Source organism: Pipra filicauda, unplaced genomic scaffold (genome assembly GCF_003945595.2).
Source record: "Pipra filicauda isolate LSUMZ 115617 unplaced genomic scaffold, ASM394559v2 scaffold129_size2064235_pilon, whole genome shotgun sequence".
Taxonomy (NCBI): Eukaryota; Metazoa; Chordata; class Aves; order Passeriformes; family Pipridae; genus Pipra; species Pipra filicauda.
In genome coordinates this window covers 1,827,392-1,845,432 of record NW_024103762.1, presented here as the reverse complement: position 1 = coordinate 1,845,432, position 18,041 = coordinate 1,827,392, and the positions used below count along the sequence as shown (strand labels likewise).

General features: G+C 39.7%; 1 protein-coding gene across 3 annotated transcripts in view; it reads left to right on the top strand.

Moving 5' to 3' along the window:
• The window catches only part of LMTK2 (lemur tyrosine kinase 2), a 69,409-nt gene that overhangs the window by 7,712 nt on the left and 43,656 nt on the right, over positions 1–18,041 (top strand). For all 3 annotated transcript variants that reach the window (XR_005567197.1, XR_005567198.1, XM_027726269.2), the window contains exons 2-6: positions 6,754–6,878; positions 7,708–7,852; positions 9,603–9,676; positions 10,180–10,298; positions 10,994–11,081. Coding sequence is in view for 1 of the 3 variants with exons in the window: in XM_027726269.2 (XP_027582070.2) it covers positions 6,754–6,878; positions 7,708–7,852; positions 9,603–9,676; positions 10,180–10,298; positions 10,994–11,081 (551 nt within the window). In the remaining 2 variants the exon portion in view is untranslated. The remainder of the gene's footprint in view (positions 1–6,753; positions 6,879–7,707; positions 7,853–9,602; positions 9,677–10,179; positions 10,299–10,993; positions 11,082–18,041) is intronic.

Below are 18,041 nucleotides of genomic sequence, written 5' to 3'. Positions count from 1 at the left end.
ACACTTTCAATTGTTTGTTCCAGGTTATTGCTTTAAAATAGTGAACATTTGTGCTTTATTTGAATGGCATAAGTACTAAAAATTTGAAAGCTGAAAAATTCAGGTGTAAACTGCAAAACCTAAAAGTTCCTTAAGGAGTGTCGTGTGTCTTTTGTTAGGGATTTGCTCGATGAAGGAACATTTCCAGTCTCTGCTTGAAATACTTTGGGCATTTGGAAAAGGCTTTAGATTTCCTTAAGGTGCTGCCATTGTGTTGAGGACATCAAGTCAATGAAAGTCATTGGAGATCTTGGGAATGTTTCTTCTTGTAGGACTGGTAATGGTCGTTCAAAGCAAAGGGCTGATTGGAATTTGGAGTGTCTCTCTCATACTAAAATTCCCTTCATTTTATTTTCAAAAGAATGTCTGAAGTGCAAATAACTCCTTCAAAACTCGTGTTAAATTCTTGTTTGCTTGTGTTGTATCTTAGTTGAAGGTTGATGATTTGAATGCCCTTCTAATGTAGTATTTTAAAGCCTGTTGTAGTACAGCATTTCACAACTAAATGATGGTACTGCACACATTTCTGCTGAAACTTAATTTCAAAAATGATGCTGTTTTTTGACTCAGTAGTTAAATGGAGCATAGCAGGAAAAAATGAGATTGCAGGAATGCAGCAATGAATGGAATGTGCTTTTGAGTTTGTTTTTTTTGTTGTTGTTGTGAAATGGAGGAGTTGCAATGTCTGTTGTGCTTTACCTTGTCATGCAAATCGGGCATTACACAAGTGATGTGTCTAAAATTGTTCTGAACAGGCTGCTGGTTTAGTGTTCTACCTGTTACCTGCAGGCCATTGGAATTTATAGGCCTGCTTGTGTCTGTACTGGTTTTGTGCTTATTAGTAGCAAACATCTGAAGATTTCAGGGAGTAAATAAATGCAGGAGAAACTCTTTATGAGGGAAAGATAATGATCTGAATCTGACTTGTGAAGAACTGGGTAGGAGTTGATAACACTTTCCCACTTAATTGCTGGCATAGAAGAGAATGACAACATTATTTAGGAAAGTTGGGGTAGCTTTTAAAATCATGTTTATCAAACCCACTATAAATTAGGGTGATATTACACTTTTAAATCTGATTATTTCAATATAGAATAAATAAACTGACCATGTTCATGAAAGTTACCGTGGATGTAGCTGTGGAGCAAAATTAGATTTTGTCATTCATTAGTATTTTAAAGACTGCTCTGTTATGACTTGGTGTCATGAAGTAGCATCTTAGTTCATGATCATATAATTTGAGTGTGTCCAAGAGACAGTTTAAGTGAGTGCTGTCATGCTGGATTTGTGCTGGAAATAGTTGTCGCTATTAGTGCCAGTTATGGAGCTGCCCTCGAAAGGAAAGCGGCTCTTGCTTATGCAGTGGCACTGTTGTTGCCTAGCAACTACTGTGCTGAAAGCTTCAAATCAGATGCTCCCTTGAAGTTCACTCTGCCCTAATAACGCTTAATTTATCTGGGCCTTGCTCTGCCTTTATCACAGTAGTGAAAATCTTTTATTAGTGCACTCAGTAATGTCTTTTGTTATGTACTCCAGATTGTCTGTCATGTACATTTACTTTTTCCCCAAGCTTAGAGCTGGGTGGTGTCATGCATTTTTTAGCAGAGTTTCCTGAAGGTTGAGGCCTTAATAATATGATTAGTCAGATTGAACCAAATTTGAGAGAGTGAAGAGTTGAAGCATCATGGCCTTTTATAATGTGGTGGTAGAAGGAAGGCGAGCCCGGGGTCCCTCCCGGACAGGCACTTCCACCTCATCCGGTGTTGTCCTGCGTGGGGGCTGTTGGTTGGCAGGTGAACATGGGTGGAACACTTGGCTGGTTGGCCTGCTCCTTGCTCCTCATTAATGATAGCAAAGGATGCCACAGGTGCACGACATGTGAGAGTATTGTGGGCAGACTGGGAAACTGGATAGAGAAGGAAACCAGTTCTAGCAAGAAAAGAATTTGTGTTGGCTTAGTTGTTGCACTTGGTAGTCGGTGAATTGTCTTACAAAGAAAGGAGGCTTGAGAGAAACTTAGAAAGGTGTAGGGAATCCTGGCCTATAGAAGTTGCTGTGAAATATGCTTTGTATGAAAATAACATTTACCATCCCATGAAACGTTGTGATCCATCCTGATGAGTGTGTTTCAGGTCTGTACTTGATCCTGGGAATGCCAGCACAGCTCACCATTGTTTTGCCAGTGAGGGTGCTCACTGCCTGTGTACAGGGTTTGCCTTCACATGTGCTGGGCTCAAATTTAGACCTGAGTGTAGAACTGGTTATGAAATGACAATCTGCTTCAATACTGGTCATTGAATACCTGCCTCAGCCAGGGCTTTGGGTCGGTTATGATCCCGTGTACTTTTAGAAGTGGATAAATAACAGCATAGAATCACTTTTTAATACTGAGAAGCTTTGAAAGAATACCTTGTTTTCTGTGCTGATAATTTAGGACCATGTAGGTGCCATTTTGGGCTGGGACATTTGCTAGCCCAGAGCTGTGTAAAGCGTTATGTTGTGTTAACCTTGCAGTAACACCCGAGTGACGCAGGGGCGCTTCAGCTCCTGCTTGTTTGAATGGAGCGCTGATAGAATCCAGGCCTCTAACTCGCCTTAAGTGCTTTGGATATCCCAAAGCAAAGGAGTTTGTATTAGCTGACAGGAAGCCTTTTACTGCTGGCATTTTACAGAGAGTATTTTTTTAAATCTGTTTGGCAGTTCCTTTCCTAAAGAACAGATTCTGGCTTGTGGATAGATATTAAGATGCTGTAGGTTGTTACTGAAATATGGCTGGGTTTTAAACTGATATGCAGAGTAAACCTATTATCTTCTCTGCTTTTAGAATTTATTATATTGTGTCAAGTTCTGCATTAATTATGAAAATGTGATTGATGTTTATTGGATATTATCTACCTTTGTATTAAAATTAATTAAATTTACAGTGTTTTTTAAGAGTTTTTTTAATTAAAGCAAACTCTTCTGTGATGACTATATAAAATGGTCCTCTGCATTTATTAGATTGAATTTCTTGCTGGTTGCTTTTTTCAGTCAGGATCTTATAATAAATAGCTGTCATTCCTTCATACTTTCACAATTTACAAATAAAATGTTGTGTTAAACATCTCTTACCTTTTCAATTCCGAGTCATTTTATTAAGCTCCAGTGAATTAATCATTGGATGGAAATAGTTGAAAAATGCAAAAGAGGTTCTACTGCAGCAGATTTTTCAGCACTTTGTCAAGCACCAGCTCCAATACTTAATCAGTGGCTCCCATCACTGAATATGTATTCATGTAAGCTATTAAAATAGCTTCACTTATAATAAATTTTAGCCCAGTTACAGGTTGCCATAATTTTATACTTAATTCTACATTCATTTTAAAAAACCCCTGCAAATCAAAAATATGCCTTATTAATTACTATGTAAGAAACTTCAAAGTTTATCCAAACAGAGATGGATTCTGTAATTCTTAGTCAGTAGCTCTTACTTGTGTGAGTCATCTGAAATGTTCTGTCGCTGTTGCAGAAACTTGCCCATGATAATTGGCATTTTTCTTGTATTAAAGCATCTTTTTATAACTTTGTATGTGAAAATTGCCTTGTGCTTTTGGAAGTTGAGATGACTTCCATCTTCTTAACAGACCATTTATGGTTAGCTGCCTTTTCAAAGGTGATCTTTGGTTTTGTTAATAAAATTCATTACTTTCTCCAATTAATTACTGCTAATTCACAGTTTCTTTCCTTGGGAATTATAAAAGGTTTTTAAGGTTAGGAAGTAACATAATGAACAGCAGCAATATTTTTCTTTTCTGTATTCCTTCCAAGACACTGAAAAAGAGGTGGTTACCTTATGGGGAATGGTGTAACTTGCATAAACACTTAGATTGTAGGCTTGATAAATGTGCAGTTTTCTTTACAGAAGGAATTCCAGCAAAAATGTTGTCTTTTTAACATAAAGTAGCTGAAAACACGTGTAGTGTATCTAACATTTACAATAAATGGTTGTTAGTGCTCATTGTATCTCACTTGGAGTTAAATAAACCACAAAACTGCCGTAAGGCCACCAGGAGCTTGAATCCTCCTGGTTGGATTTGCTGTGATAACTTGGAACTGCTGGGGGGGTTCAAAGTGGGATCCCAAGTTGGAATGAGCAGGACAGTGTTTGTGGAAATAGAAATATTTATTGTGGCTGTGCTGCTGTAGCTGTGAGGGTGCAAGGGCAGGGTGGGGGCTGTGTGGGAGAAACAACAGCGTGTTACCAGACCAGATGTGCTTACAGAGAGGGACTGGTGGGTGCACAAACCCCTGTCAGGGCTTGAAAAGAAACAGGAAGATTGAAGGCAGTAAAGCAAATTTGGGAGAGCTGCTCCAAGCTCTGGAGAGAGGCTGGTCCAAAAGGCCCCCAGGAGCTCATGTGGTGTTTGGAGCAGAAGGTGCTGGTGCTGCTGTGGGGAACAGGAAGACACTGTAATTCGTGTTAGCCATGTGGACATCAAAAAGGAGACCTTGTAGTGCGCCAGAAACCCAAAATAAAGTTTAATAGTGTTTTATACACATGACTTGTGGTGCTTTATACCCCCTCTGAAGGACCTGGCGTGAAGTAAAGTCTTCAAGCAGCACTAATGCTTTCTGGGAACGATGAACCGTGCTCTTGGGGGCTGAGCTCACTGTGTAGGGATTTGCTTGGCAAACTTTCCCAAAAACATTTGAGGGGCTTCAGGAGTCTTGGCCTTCTACTGGAAAGGGAATGTCTGTTGTGATTGTGGTGATGTGATCTGGGTGTTTGTTAGGGAGAATCTGCATCTGTTCAGTAGATGGTCTGTGGTGAGTTCACTTCTCATTTCAGTGAAGTTGGTGGTGAAGGTGAGGAAGTTGTTTGGAAATTGAGTGGGATGGGCTTGGAAAAAAATGACTTTAAAATAATCATTTTAATTTGTAATACCTGGTAACACAAATATTTACCTTTTTTTAGTAGTAAAGCTACCTTTTATTATTTGGTTTCAATTAGAAGTTCAAAGGAATCTGTTAAATTTATCTACAGCTGTGTGTGTGTTCGTTACAGTAATTAGCTAATGACTGCACAAAATGCTTGTATTTGTGGTTCAGGTAATTTTCAGTCTCCTTAGGCAGGTCAACAAACATCTGGAGGGAGTAAACATAAATCAGCTGTTGCCTTCCCCTTTTTTCTTGTTGATGCTCAGGGATAGAAAAATACCTGAGTGTTATGTAGAAGACTTAATTAAAATTAATATAAATTGTTCTATTGAGAGGGATTTTTTTGTTCTCTTCAGAATTATGACTAAAGTGGCTTCACATTGTGGTTGATCCGAGCTTGAACAATGCTCAATATCTGCAAATGGAGCGTTCATGTTCTCTAACGAGGTGTGAATGCCAGAGCTGTTGTGGAAACTAGAAACAGAATCACTTGTTTGAAAACCTTCCTTTTCGGTTAACTTTTATTTGTTGTATAGATAATATTCCTAATTCTTCAGGAAATATGTGATCTTCTGAAAATAGGCTAACATGCTTTAAAGCAGGATTTTGGTTATGTCAATTTGCTCTTTACATATAATTAAAATAAGTAAATATTCTGGAAGTGTTCTGTGGAACAGATGAAAAGCTGTAGCTTTTTCTGGAAATCTCTTAATTTCTGTAGTTTTTTGAAGGTTTAAGAGGTAACTGAACAAGTTTGTGTGTCCTTTAACTAATGATCAGCTTCTGGTTTTCTTATTTTCAAGGCTTCATTCACACTGTATTCTATTGGCAGACATCCCTATTGATACTCAGATGTTCTCATAAAATCCAGTTAGTGCAATTCACCTGACATTGTTAAAGTTTACCACTGATGTAATATCTAAATATCAGGTTTGGTCCAACTGCTCTTCCAGTCCCCATAGTTTGAAAAGAAAACAACAGCCTCTCAAGATGTAGTTCCCTAGGAGACCAGAGCACATGTCTTTGTTCTCTACTGAGGATGAAAACAGGGATGAAAATGGGTTTAATTTAAGATTTTTATAAAATGCCATTTGAGGCTTTTGATCCTGTGTGAGTAATAACCTGACTTGTCATGGAAAATGTGTTGTAGAATGTTTATGTATAAATTTTGGAAAATTATTTGGAAGTGTGTTTGCAAACTGGTTAGGAGTCTAAAATGCTTGAAATGGAGACAAATCACCTGGTGACTCACAGGAAATAGAACCCGAGGTGGAGCTGATCAGATCCATTGCACTTGTGACAGCAGCTTGTGTGTTTGGGAGACTGTCACAAATGCACTTATTGAAAGAGAGAGGACTGCCTTATATATTTGGAATTTGTGCACAGTTGAAATGAGGATTTCCTCTGGCTGCCTGTTCTCTTAGGTCAAGGGTTTTAGCTCATGGGAGGTGTCTTCAAAAAGACCAGATCTCTAATATCTGTGATTGGGTTTCCATATTAATTTATTGATTTGAACAACATCCCAAGGCTTGTGACTATTGCTGTTCCTCACCAGCTTCAGTAAATCATGTTGGCTGGGGCCTCTTAGGTGGGATCAGGTAAGTCCAGTGCAGGCAGGTGGGAGGGCACAGATATATTTGTCCTTTCTGTTCAGTCTCCTTACGTTTGATCACATCCACAGAGTGAAATGTTCACACTCCCATCTCTTAAATAAATGCAGGTGGATAATACATTTTGAAGGAACTTCTTAAAATGCTCAACATGTTTCTATAATCCTGCATCCCTGGTTATTTCTAGGAGAAGGAGCTGCAGCTGAAGTTCCCTCCACCTTTGTGATCGTGTCTCTGTGTACCCTGGTCGTCCTGGTCATCCTGCTGGCAAACTGTGTCTCCTGCTGCAAAGACCCTGAGATAGATTTCAAGGTAAGCACTGAAGGTACCAATGTGTGTACAAGGGGCATTCTTAGCTGTATCCATATCCAGGATACTTGGATATTTGTGCTAATACCCTGCAGTTATTGATACTTGAGTGTCTCTGTTCTGAAATAGTCAGTGACTGTTCCTATGGGCTGTGAAGTCTTGATGCAACCATTTATTGTAACTGATTGGTCCCTGCTGCATAAGGGTCTTTAATACCTTTTCAAAATCATAACTAAACATCAGGATCAGAAGGAAAGATTATACCCTTGAGACAATTTTGCTGTGAAGAACCTTTTTGTTGTTTTTCTGTGCTTTCTTTTGTTTTTCTTAGTCTGCTGACAGGGTTTAAGACACTCCTGTTGAATAAGAATACTGAAGATGCAGATCCAGTGTAGCAAAACTCTTGAGAAATTGTTATCATTTGAGAATAGTTACTTCTGGAACATCAGTTATCAGTGTTCCTAAAACTGAGTTTTGCTCTCATGTTTAAATGGAGAATATTTGGCCTCAGCAGTTCATGGTAATTCATTCAGAGCCAGGGTTAGCATTTAAAGTAACAACAAAACAAAGCAAAAAACAAACCACCAAACCCACAAAAACCCAACCAAGGAAGAACCCCTTAAACCTCCTTTGTATTAAAAAACAGTATGTGATACTTTGATCTCTTTAAATCAGCAATAATTGGAAGATAAGGAATAGAAAACTAAGTCTCTGTCCCTGTCCTTGGCAAACAGCGAAGCCTCCTTAGCATTGCTCATTGGAACTGAAAGCAATGTATTTGTGCTAATTGTAAGACAAAGATCAGCTTGTTTACTAAGACTTTTTTGTTTAGGAATTTGAAGATAACTTTGATGATGAAATAGATTTTACACCTCCAGCAGAAGATACTCCATCTGTTCAGTCTCCAGCTGAAGTGTTTACTCTTTCAGTGCCCAATATTGCTTTGCCAACTCCCTCCCAGTTTCCGTCTCGTACAGGTAAAATACTGGTTTTCAATGGAAAAACAACAGTAGGCATTTTCAGTGTCAAAAACTGAGCGTGGCTGATTATGTTTGACTTTACTGTAACAAATAATTTGTTACAAACTTACATAAACTGAGCCAATACATTTTGTAGGGTATAGTTAAATGTTAAATACTGCTTCTAAGATATTAACCTGGGGCAGGGTGCCATGTAAGCTGGTGCAAGAGAATGAAACTCCCTTTAAAAACCCTCTGCAGATTACTGTCATTATATTTCTATGTACCTGAAGGGTTTAAAGTACCCTGGGACATCAGTGACTTCTGCTCTTTAGTGGTTTTCTTTGGGGCTAAGTTGTGGTTGGATTTTAGTCACTACCCTTAAATGGAAACAAAAACGAATCCCTCAGTTGCCAGCAGTGCTGCTGTTCAGCTGCATCACTTTCTGAATGTCACTGTAGACTGTTTGTGCTGTAAATGTGATCTTGGTAAGATAGAGCATTAGGTTTCATTTCCCTGTGTGGAAGGGTTTTTGAAATGTGTTCTTTACAATACAATTTCTGTGGAAGGAAACTTAAGCATCTTAGAGTATTATAGGCACAGTTTAGCCCAAAATGGTTGTTCTCATATTATGCTATGACACATAATTTTACATCTTGCTTTTGTTGCTTGATCACTAGATGTTCAGGGAAGCTTCTAGTAAAATTTCTGTACCAGTTTCAAGGAGCTGTCAGTGTGCCTTAATACAAATGACATGGTACTTCTCAGTGTTTTAAAGAGCTGGGGAAAATTATCTGTGAAGAATTTCATGTCAGCTCTTCTATGTTGCCATAATTGTTAAAATGATACTGTCACTACAAGTGTTTTGCCAGAAAGTAAGGCAGTGTGCCTGAATAAGGTTCATGGGTAAAAATGTGCTTGTGCTGCTGTGACCTTCTCTGTGCTTAGAAGCACATTGATGGTGTATAAAATATTCCAGTAAAATAATACTGCTGTAAAGGTGGTTAATGGAAATGAAATTGAGGGCTAGAATTCTCAGACAAGTCCTGGTGAGTTTTTGTTAGCATCTGATGAGTGTTCCTAACCAGTTGGGCAGCAGAGGGGTGAACACTGCTGAAACTCTCCTGTGGTGTGGGGTCTGCCATTGTTGCTGCCCATCCTCTGCCAAAGGCTGGGGCTTCTTTTCTGTCCTTTCCCTCTCTGGGCTCCTTACGTGAAGTATTTTTAGTTGAAAAATGTCCTCCTTCCAAGTAGGGCAGTTGGGCTGAAGAATAAAGCAGATGAACCTTTTCTCTTAAAATGGTAACTCTATGTAACTATAGATGTTAAGATGTACAATGAGTTTTATCTTGGGTTTTCTATTTTATTTACATAGGAAACTTGTGTAAGCAGGTTTTTTGCTCTGCCCAGCTACAGGCTATGATACACATTTATACTGGAGGTAGAATTTCAGCCTTTTTGCTTTCTTACTGGACATGTTAAAAAATTCTAAGTTCACATTTCATGAGGACAATCACTGTTGTTTTCTAGGGTTGGTTTTTTTCTAGTACAGTTTAGAACCTGGGCTTGAGAACAGTGTCACTTGAGTGCTGTTTTCACAGCATTACCACTACTTTATATATGTCTGACATGGGCTTGGTGCTTGGGCTGAATGTGTGCAGCTAACTGGGAATAGGTCCTGTAGGGGTTGCATTATTCCCTCAGCAGGTGATCACTTTGGCCATGTGGGTGGTTTGATACGTGTTACGTTTGTTTCGTTGTGTGACAGATGGATCAAAGTCTCAAGTTGCACGTCAGAGTCTAAACTACATCCAGGAAATTGGAAATGGCTGGTTTGGAAAGGTGAGGAATTATCTTTTAATATTGCACAGATTGAGTCTTACTCTTAGCTGACTATTCACTTCAAAATGGTATTCAAGAAAAAAAAGTAGTAGCATAAAAAACCCTGAAGTTGAAATGAGATATTTCCTTGCATTCACTTTTTAGCTGTAATCACAACACTAATCAGTGCTTCTTAAATTTACATGTTGATTCTCACTAGAGCTACTAGGCAGACATTTCACTTCCATGGATTTGAATTAATACATTCTTGTTATTCAAGTCTTTCTAGGAAAATATTTTAAGTAAATAAGTGGTCTTCCCTAGAAAACATGTTTTCTGAAAGTTGACATATAGATCAGTCGTCAAGATTTATTAATTATGGGTGTTTAATTATCAGAGCTTTGCTTGCCTTTGCAAAAAGGAAAAAGCCAGCAAATGTTTCTTAAAGCGTGTTTTTAGCTCTTGCAGGAAGACTCTGAGTACTTTTCCCCCTCTGATTAAAGACAATGGTATCTCTTTTTCAGGTTCTCCTTGGAGAGATCTACACAGGCTCCAGTGTAGCAAGGGTAATAGTGAAGGAGTTGAAGGCAAGTGCAGGTCTCAAGGAGCAAGAACAGTTTTTAAGAAATGGAGAACCATATTAGTAAGTAATGTTTCACAGCTTCCTACTGCTGCAGATGGATCATGGACATTGCCTTTGTTCAGTGTTGGTGTCCTCACTTGCCCTCCCATAGAACCAAAATACTTGTCTTTAAAAAGTGATACAGTCAATGCAAAGTGAGCAGAAGTTGTGGTCACTAGATTCCCTTGCCTGAATGTGCTGCGAGTGATCATGGAGGGCTTCTGTTCTTAATGCTTTCTTATATCCTGGTTATATTTGCATTTAGGCTTAGGTTGTTGGCAGTTGTCAGAAGAAATTTTGTGCCTTCTGCTGCACTGGCACAAGTGGTTTGGAAGCAATTTAGAAAAAGTAACTGATCTGGCTGGGAACTAACCTGGCTAAGAAAAGGGTTGGCCTTTAGCCAGATCTGCACCTTGGTGTAGTTCCTGAACCAGTTGCATGCTTTTATTTTTGGTACAAGGATGAGTGAGTTTCATGTGGCAGTGCTGGCTTCTGTGCTTCTGAGATGCTCTGAGTTTGGGCTGCTCTCAGTGATGTGCTGCAGCCCAAGGAGATGCAAAGGTGCAGGTGGAACCCGTGGCTTTGGGTACTTGCACCCTCTGTTCATGCCACCCCCCCAATGTTCACATGTTCTGTGTTGAAACTTGTGGTGGGGATTTCAGTGTGTTGTGTTATACTGTGATCTTTCTGGCTTTAACTGTATTTTTTCACTCCAGCATTCTTCAGCATCCAAATGTTCTCCAGTGTATTGGGCAATGTGTGGAAGCCATTCCTTATCTCCTAGTTTTCGAGTTCTGTGATTTGGTAAGTGCACTTATACAAAAGGCTGCAGTTGTTTTTCCACTGATGTAAGTGGTGTGTGGTGCATTTAGTGCCCTTGCTCATGAAATGCTTGTGTTTCTTAACCAGATTAACTAGAATTTTGATTAACTAGAATTTTGGTTAACCAGAATTTCAGAAGATGTTTTTGTTTAGAGACACCACAGTTATAATTTTTAGTTTGTACCCTTTTCAATTCATCATGTACTTTCTAGGTGCTTTTGGAATGTTCTGAAGAGGAAAACAGTTGTTCTTTCTTTGATAAAGGAATTACTGGTCTCCTTCAGTCTGCCTTCAAGAGGGAGCTGGGAGGGCAGAGGATATCTGCTATCACATGCACATGCCAACATCACATCCTAAATTATATTTGCTGTCTGGGCAACCTTAATGTACTTTTATTACTATATATGTGAAAATGTTAATTGAGGAAAATTGAAGAAAGAATTTTCTTCCTTCTGCCTTCTCCCCCACCTCCAGAGTGCCCAAAATTTACCCATGCTGTACAGCTTTGGGCTAAAATGCAATGGGATTAGCCATATGTATTCCAATACCTAGAATTTTCAGTTTGTGTTCATTCTCTTCCTGATCCTTTTTCTTACTGTATTCTTTTTTTCCCTATGGTCTTATTCTTTTATTTCACTTCCCACCCCCCAAGCAACTGCCTTCTGCTTCCTGGGCACCATAAGAAAAGCTGGGGACACACTGAAGGGTGTTCTCACTGCTTTCTGCTCTGTCGTCAGTGCCACAGTGGTCACTGAAATGGGAAGGAGAGCACAAAGCCTCGCTCAGCCACTACATTCCCTTGGAATGGACAGGAATGCTGGGAGGAGGGGGGTGCTGTGCATGTACAGAAGCTTTGAACTGTGCTCAGAGTCATCAGAGACAAATTTGGATCCATGGTCTGGAAAGACTTGAATTGTTTTATTGTAGCATAACACATCACTGAAAACAAACCCCAAAGTCCAGGTGTCTGACTAAACATTGGCTCAGGAGCTGCTTTAAAGTTTGGTGTGTAGATACCATCTAAAGCAGAGCTCCTTGGGAAATGTCGAGGCAGAATTGAACTCCAAAGTGCACAGATTAAGAAACAAGTCTTTCAGAAAGAAGATAGTTTGCATTTATAAAATTCAGCAAAATCCTTTTTAACAGCTTTACAACTGCAGAATTTTCCTTTCAATTCAGGTGCACAGATCTGCTTCTAGTTGTGTCTGTTGCCTCAAGCAATTTAAACGAGCTGACATGAACTTGAGTTTTCTTGAGAAACATCAATTAATCTGTGACCTTAAATAACTGTATTTTTTCATTGCTGCTCTTTTGCTCAAACATATTATCTGTGGTAAATTAATGAGACAGAAGTGCTGATAAAATCATTCTTTTTCAAATGGCAGAAATGCCTGAACTTTTCAAGTAACTGATCAAAGTGAAATGTTCCAATTCTGCTAACAATTAAAGACTTGGTGCCTAAGGTTAACAGATAAGAGTTTTTTATAGTCTTTCAATATGTAGAAATAGAATACTTCTTACTGGTTTTTAAATCTGCTATTCAAATTGGAGTTTCTTTAAAAGGACCCTTGAAAAAGAATTGCATTTCATGGAGTCCATCAGCTATACATCCAAATAAAATTTAATTGCTACCATGTTTTCAAATAGTTACACAATTTAAACCAACTTTAAATTTAAAGATGGAGTAACTTTTAAAGATTGCCCTAGTTTAGGTATACAGGAGAAAATAATATCCTTGTTTGATGCCTGATTATTTATGCCAGAAGTTGTCATGATCCTGCAGAGTAATCTGGAAAGGATTTTACTTAAGGGGATAAAATAGATTTTCACTTTAACTGGGGGCAGTAATCTTGACAGTTAAAGTGGTAGTTTTACAAATTTGAGTGTAGTTAGGTAATTTCTTTGGAATGGAAAATAAATGTCTGTGCTCATTTCTATTCCAAGTGAACTAAACCTTGTTTCTAGAAAATTATATATTATAGTGAGTTAAACATAACATTCACTTAAGGAGTTCTTGGTTGGTACAGTTGAGTATCTCCTAGACTTAGTATTTTTTCATTGTGCACAGAAATACACAGGGGCTGGTAATTTTGGAGTAAGGGGAGAGAAGAGACAGGAAGAAGGAAGCAGGACAGCACCATTTGGAATAGAAGGTGTTGACTAAACAGCTTTTTCTAGTACAGGTTTTTTAGGGGAGTGTCAGGAGGCTTTTTATCACTGTGGCTGGAATGGCAGTTATTTGGATTTTTCAGACTTTTAGTAATAAGTGTTCTCAAAAGCTGGTAGCTCCTTTTGTACTTTTTTCCCCCTTAAATTGGGTGAATTCTGGTGTATGGAGATGCTTCCAAAACATGCAAGAGTGATTCTGCAGCAGAAAGACCACAGGGGCAGCTGAAGGGATCACCTAAAGGTTCCAGTGTCTGTGGTGACTGTGTATTCAAGTGGGAACATCAAACATGGTCCTCTTTGGCTACCACTGGTACAGGGCTGTGCCAAAGCCCTTTGCCTTGTGTTACTGGTGGTGTCTTTGCACATACAACAAAGAGTAAACTTGGTTTCATCCCTTGTACTTACGTGATTAAGAATTCAATGGTTCTGAAAAAAGGTGTCAAGTATTTCAAGTGTGTTGGATAGGAAATTAAATATCTTCAGGTGACCAGTTCTTTTGAGGCCTTTTGGGCAATGTTGACCTCGTTTTGCAAATCTGGCATGTAAAGTAATGAAAAATGTGGCTGTTCTGCTGACCAGCAGGGTCTGGAGGGTGCAGTGGTTGTTTTATTCTCACTCCTTCAAACTCAGAGCCTATCCCAGCATGTACCCCTTTTGCTACTTCTCTCACTTGGATTTGTAGCCTTTTTAGGGCCAGTTGACCTTGCCTTGGCTGCTCAGGCAGCCCTGTTGGATTATCAGTTCCCAGGCTCCTTGGCATTGAAAGGTCTTGGTCAGAGGCACTGGAAACTAGTGCAGAGAAACCAGAGCTGTCAGGGTGGCAGTGCTGGATGTCAGGCAGGCTGGCTGACTTGTTTTCTTGGCCACAGAAACTACTGATACATTTCTGTTACACAAGATTGCTTGTTGTGTGTGCCATGACTGCTTTGGCTACCATTTAGCCTATTTTCTAATGTAATCCAAGTTGCTCTATGTCCCTTGCTTTGCAGAGCTGGGAAAGAAGCAAGAGAGCTCAGTTGCACATAAGTGATTTAAGCATTTAAATTCTAATTTTCCTTCGCTTATGTTAAAATGGTTAAGAAAATAGTAAATATAAAAAGAAATGCTTGAAAAGGTCTCACACCCCCTCTGCCCATATTGGTTTGCATAGTCTGTTGGTGCAGTCTGCTATGAATAGTTAACTGTTCACTGTTAAACATTGTAGAATGATGCCAAGTTAAAAATAGTGGTAGCTGCCTTATTAACTTTAATATATTACTTAGCCCTTATGTGGCCTGCATTTTGTCTGCACAGCAAATCCTCTAATGGATTGACATAATTTATGAGAAAAGGAAAGTTATTCAAATGTGGAAGTTGCATGTATATTGTGAGGCTGATTTGCCTATCAAATTCTTACAGAAATTCTTCAGGTCTTGCAATTCCCTGAGCAGATGAGATCAGCAGGATGCAGTATTTGCCTGGAATGCTCTGTAGCTTGCTTTAGGGATGTTGCTGTCAGGGGAAGGTGCCAGCTTGCAGTGGTTGGTTCTTTTTTTAATTTGGGCTTTTTTTTTTTTATTGCTGCCACTTGAAAACATCTTCAAATCAAAGCAGAACCTTTGCAATGAAAACTTCATCATCAAAGAGTTCAATGAATCTGTTTAATAATCATGGTCAATATGGATATGGGGCAAATAGATTTTTCAGTGGTGTGGTTTAAAAAGAAGGGGAAACTCGTCAATTCATGACAACTTCAAAAATTATGTCTGAGTTGAAAGACTCTGCTCTCAGCACTGTTTAATATTTCTTAAACATATATCTGCCTAAGCAAGGTTCTGATGAGGAAGGTGCTCTATCCCATACTGCAGTTTCAGGCATTTTAATGGGGTGACTGCAGGGTTACTTACACTGCAAAGCAGTGGAGGGGGAGGCAGGGGCAGTGATTTCAGTTGTCCAAGAACTTCCAAAGGGACAATAAGGTGCTATTGTGTGACTTGGCAGGTAGTTTTCCAGCATGGTAGCAAGTGTTTAGTAGATATAATCTGGTAACCTCTTTAGATTTTTAAAACCATTATCATCAGTGCTTTCTGGGTTAAAAAGTCATGTCAGAGCCATGTCAGTCGTGTTGGCTGTTCCTGTGAACCCAATATGGAATTTGCACGAGCAAAAATCTGCCAAAGGGTACCACATGTAAATGTGCCCCAGCTTCTGGCTGTCACAGAGAAAAAGCATATTAAGACTTACCTAATAAGTAAGTGGCTGAACTGATCCTGACTGAACTGAGAAGGGTGGGAGGAAAGGTGAACTCCAGCTCTTTGTGGGGTCCCAGGAGAGGAAGGAAAAGGCAGAGTGGCAGAGGAAATTGGAGAGAAAGTGGAGCCTTCCTCAAGCATGATTATTGAGCTTTTTATATTTAGATGTCTCTGCAGTGAATTTTGCAGAACTGCATTTATTCATATATATATATAACCTTTGATATTTACTGCATTAAAAAGTCTGTCGATAAAGGGCCATTTTGTGGCTCTCAGTGTGGGGATAGTATTGCTGTGTTGCTGCTGCCTGCTTTTAGACAGGGAGGCATCCTTGGATAATTCAGGATAATTCTCCACTCCAACCTCCTGCTCAAAGCAGTGTCAGCCTGAGGTCAGACTAGATTTCTCAGAGTTTTGTCCATTTGGATCCTGAAAACATCCGAGGATGGAAATTGCACCTTCTCTCTGGGCAACCTGCACTTCTGCTCATGTCCTTGTGTGTAAAAGAGCTTTCCTTATACCGAGTGTGAACTTTCCATGTTTCAGCTCATGCCTGTTGTCTCTCATCCTCCATCCATGGTCCACAGGGAGAACCTGGCTTAGTCTTTAATAACTTCATATGGACCAGGCAGCTGCTACTGGGTGCTCCCAAGGTCTTCCTTTCCCTGGGCCTCTCCTCCTGGTGTAGTGCTCTGAGCCCTGACTGTCTTGGTGGCCCTCTACTGAACTCATTCCTCTACTGAACTCAGTTTGTGTTGTTTTGGGGCAGCCAGTACTGAACACAGGATCTGATAAGATCTGACAAGTGCTGGGCAGGAGAGAACACCTTCCCTGGCTCTCCTGGTCCAGTCCTGTGTGTGCAACTCTGGAGGCTGTTCCCAGTCTGCTCCCAGGGCACACATAGGGTTGATGTGGAGCTTGCTGCCCACCAGGATCCCCAGGTCCTTTCCTGCACAGCTGCTGCCCAGTGGCTGCTCCTCAAGCAGTGTTGTTGCAAGGGGTTTTTCCTTCCCAGGTGCAGGAGTTTGCATTTGTCTTTCTGGAGTTTCATAAGGTTCCTGTTGGATCCTTTTTCGGCCTGTCCAGTCCCTCTGAAGGGCAATTCGACACTTGAGTATGGCCGTTGGTTCCCCCCAGTTTGGTACAAGCAATGTCCTTTTAAAGCAACACTAAAAATACCTGGTTTATATTTTTAAACTTGATCGTAACTTTAATTAGAATAGAATGGGAACGCAGAACCAGTATGTTTCAAGGTGCTGGATTTAATAAAAGTTGGTTTTCCTACAAAAATAAGTGCCTGCATGAATAATTTACTAAATAAGGGATGTCACACAGCACTGCTGTTACTAATGCATTTAAAATTTAAAAAGTATTCTTCGGTGCGCTTCAGGCATCCTAGGAACTTAATCCACCTGGGACAAGCCCTAAGCAAGCAGTTGCTGTTTTAATGAATGACAATTTGGGAGAGTTTGTGTTTCTCCAGGCTCCTGCTGCCACCTACAGTCAGCTCAGCTGAGTTCAGTGCTTGTATTCCTTGGGCTTGGATTCCTGCTGGGAACCCGTGTGTGTTACAAGTGCTGTTCTTTCTGTAGTTGTTTGGAGCTCTGCTCTGGCAAGATGGAAAGGGGGGGGTGTCTTTGTTTTGTATATAAATGTTTATCCATATAAACCTGAGCCCGTATGAAGTGGTAATTGTAAGTCACAAAGATCTTTTGGGAAACATTTTAAAAAATGTAATTCTGTAGGATGCAAATACATCAATGTTAACCTAATTACTAGCTAGAAACAGGATAAAGAGAATGTAATGAAGGCTTCTACAATGTCAAACAGTATTAGAAGTTCTACATGCTTTCTGCTAAGGTGGTGTAGCCACTTTCAGCATAGGTAGAATATCCAAAGCAAATGAAGGTAGAACAGCTGCTTCTGTGTCCTGTAGAATCTATTCATGTTTTTAAAAATTAAAATGCTGTTTTGCAAAGGATTAGTGTCTACTTCTAAGTAGTTCTTGTTTTATTAAACATATCCCAGGTTTGTGACTGTCCAGCTCAGCTGTCACTGCACTGTTACACTGTAGTGCACCACAGACATTCTCTGCCTGAACTATTGGAATTGTAAATTGTCTGCTTCAGTTAACACATTAAGGACGAATGAGATGCTTCAGTTATAGCTCCATAATTATGTGAGCACCAGAGATCTTCAGTCTTTTCTGGACATCAGGGTGGCTTTTAGCCAGTGCAAAGACTGTCTTGTCTGCTCAACCTCAGAATCTCCCTTCAGTCTCCTTCCTGGCCCGAGATTTGGGCATGGACATGGACAGTTAGACCCAGTGAAATAAGTTGTGATATAATATGTTGTTCAGTCTCAATACAGAAATGCCCTCTGAAATAATTTGCTAAACATTCAGAAAGTCTATATTTTAAATAACAAAAGCTTGGGAGTGCTGGGTTTAAAGACCCAACTGTGAGAAAAGGAACAACAATGCCATGGGAAACTTGTTCTTTTCCCCCGCTTGGACTCATTTACTGTAAGTCTTCCTTTTCCT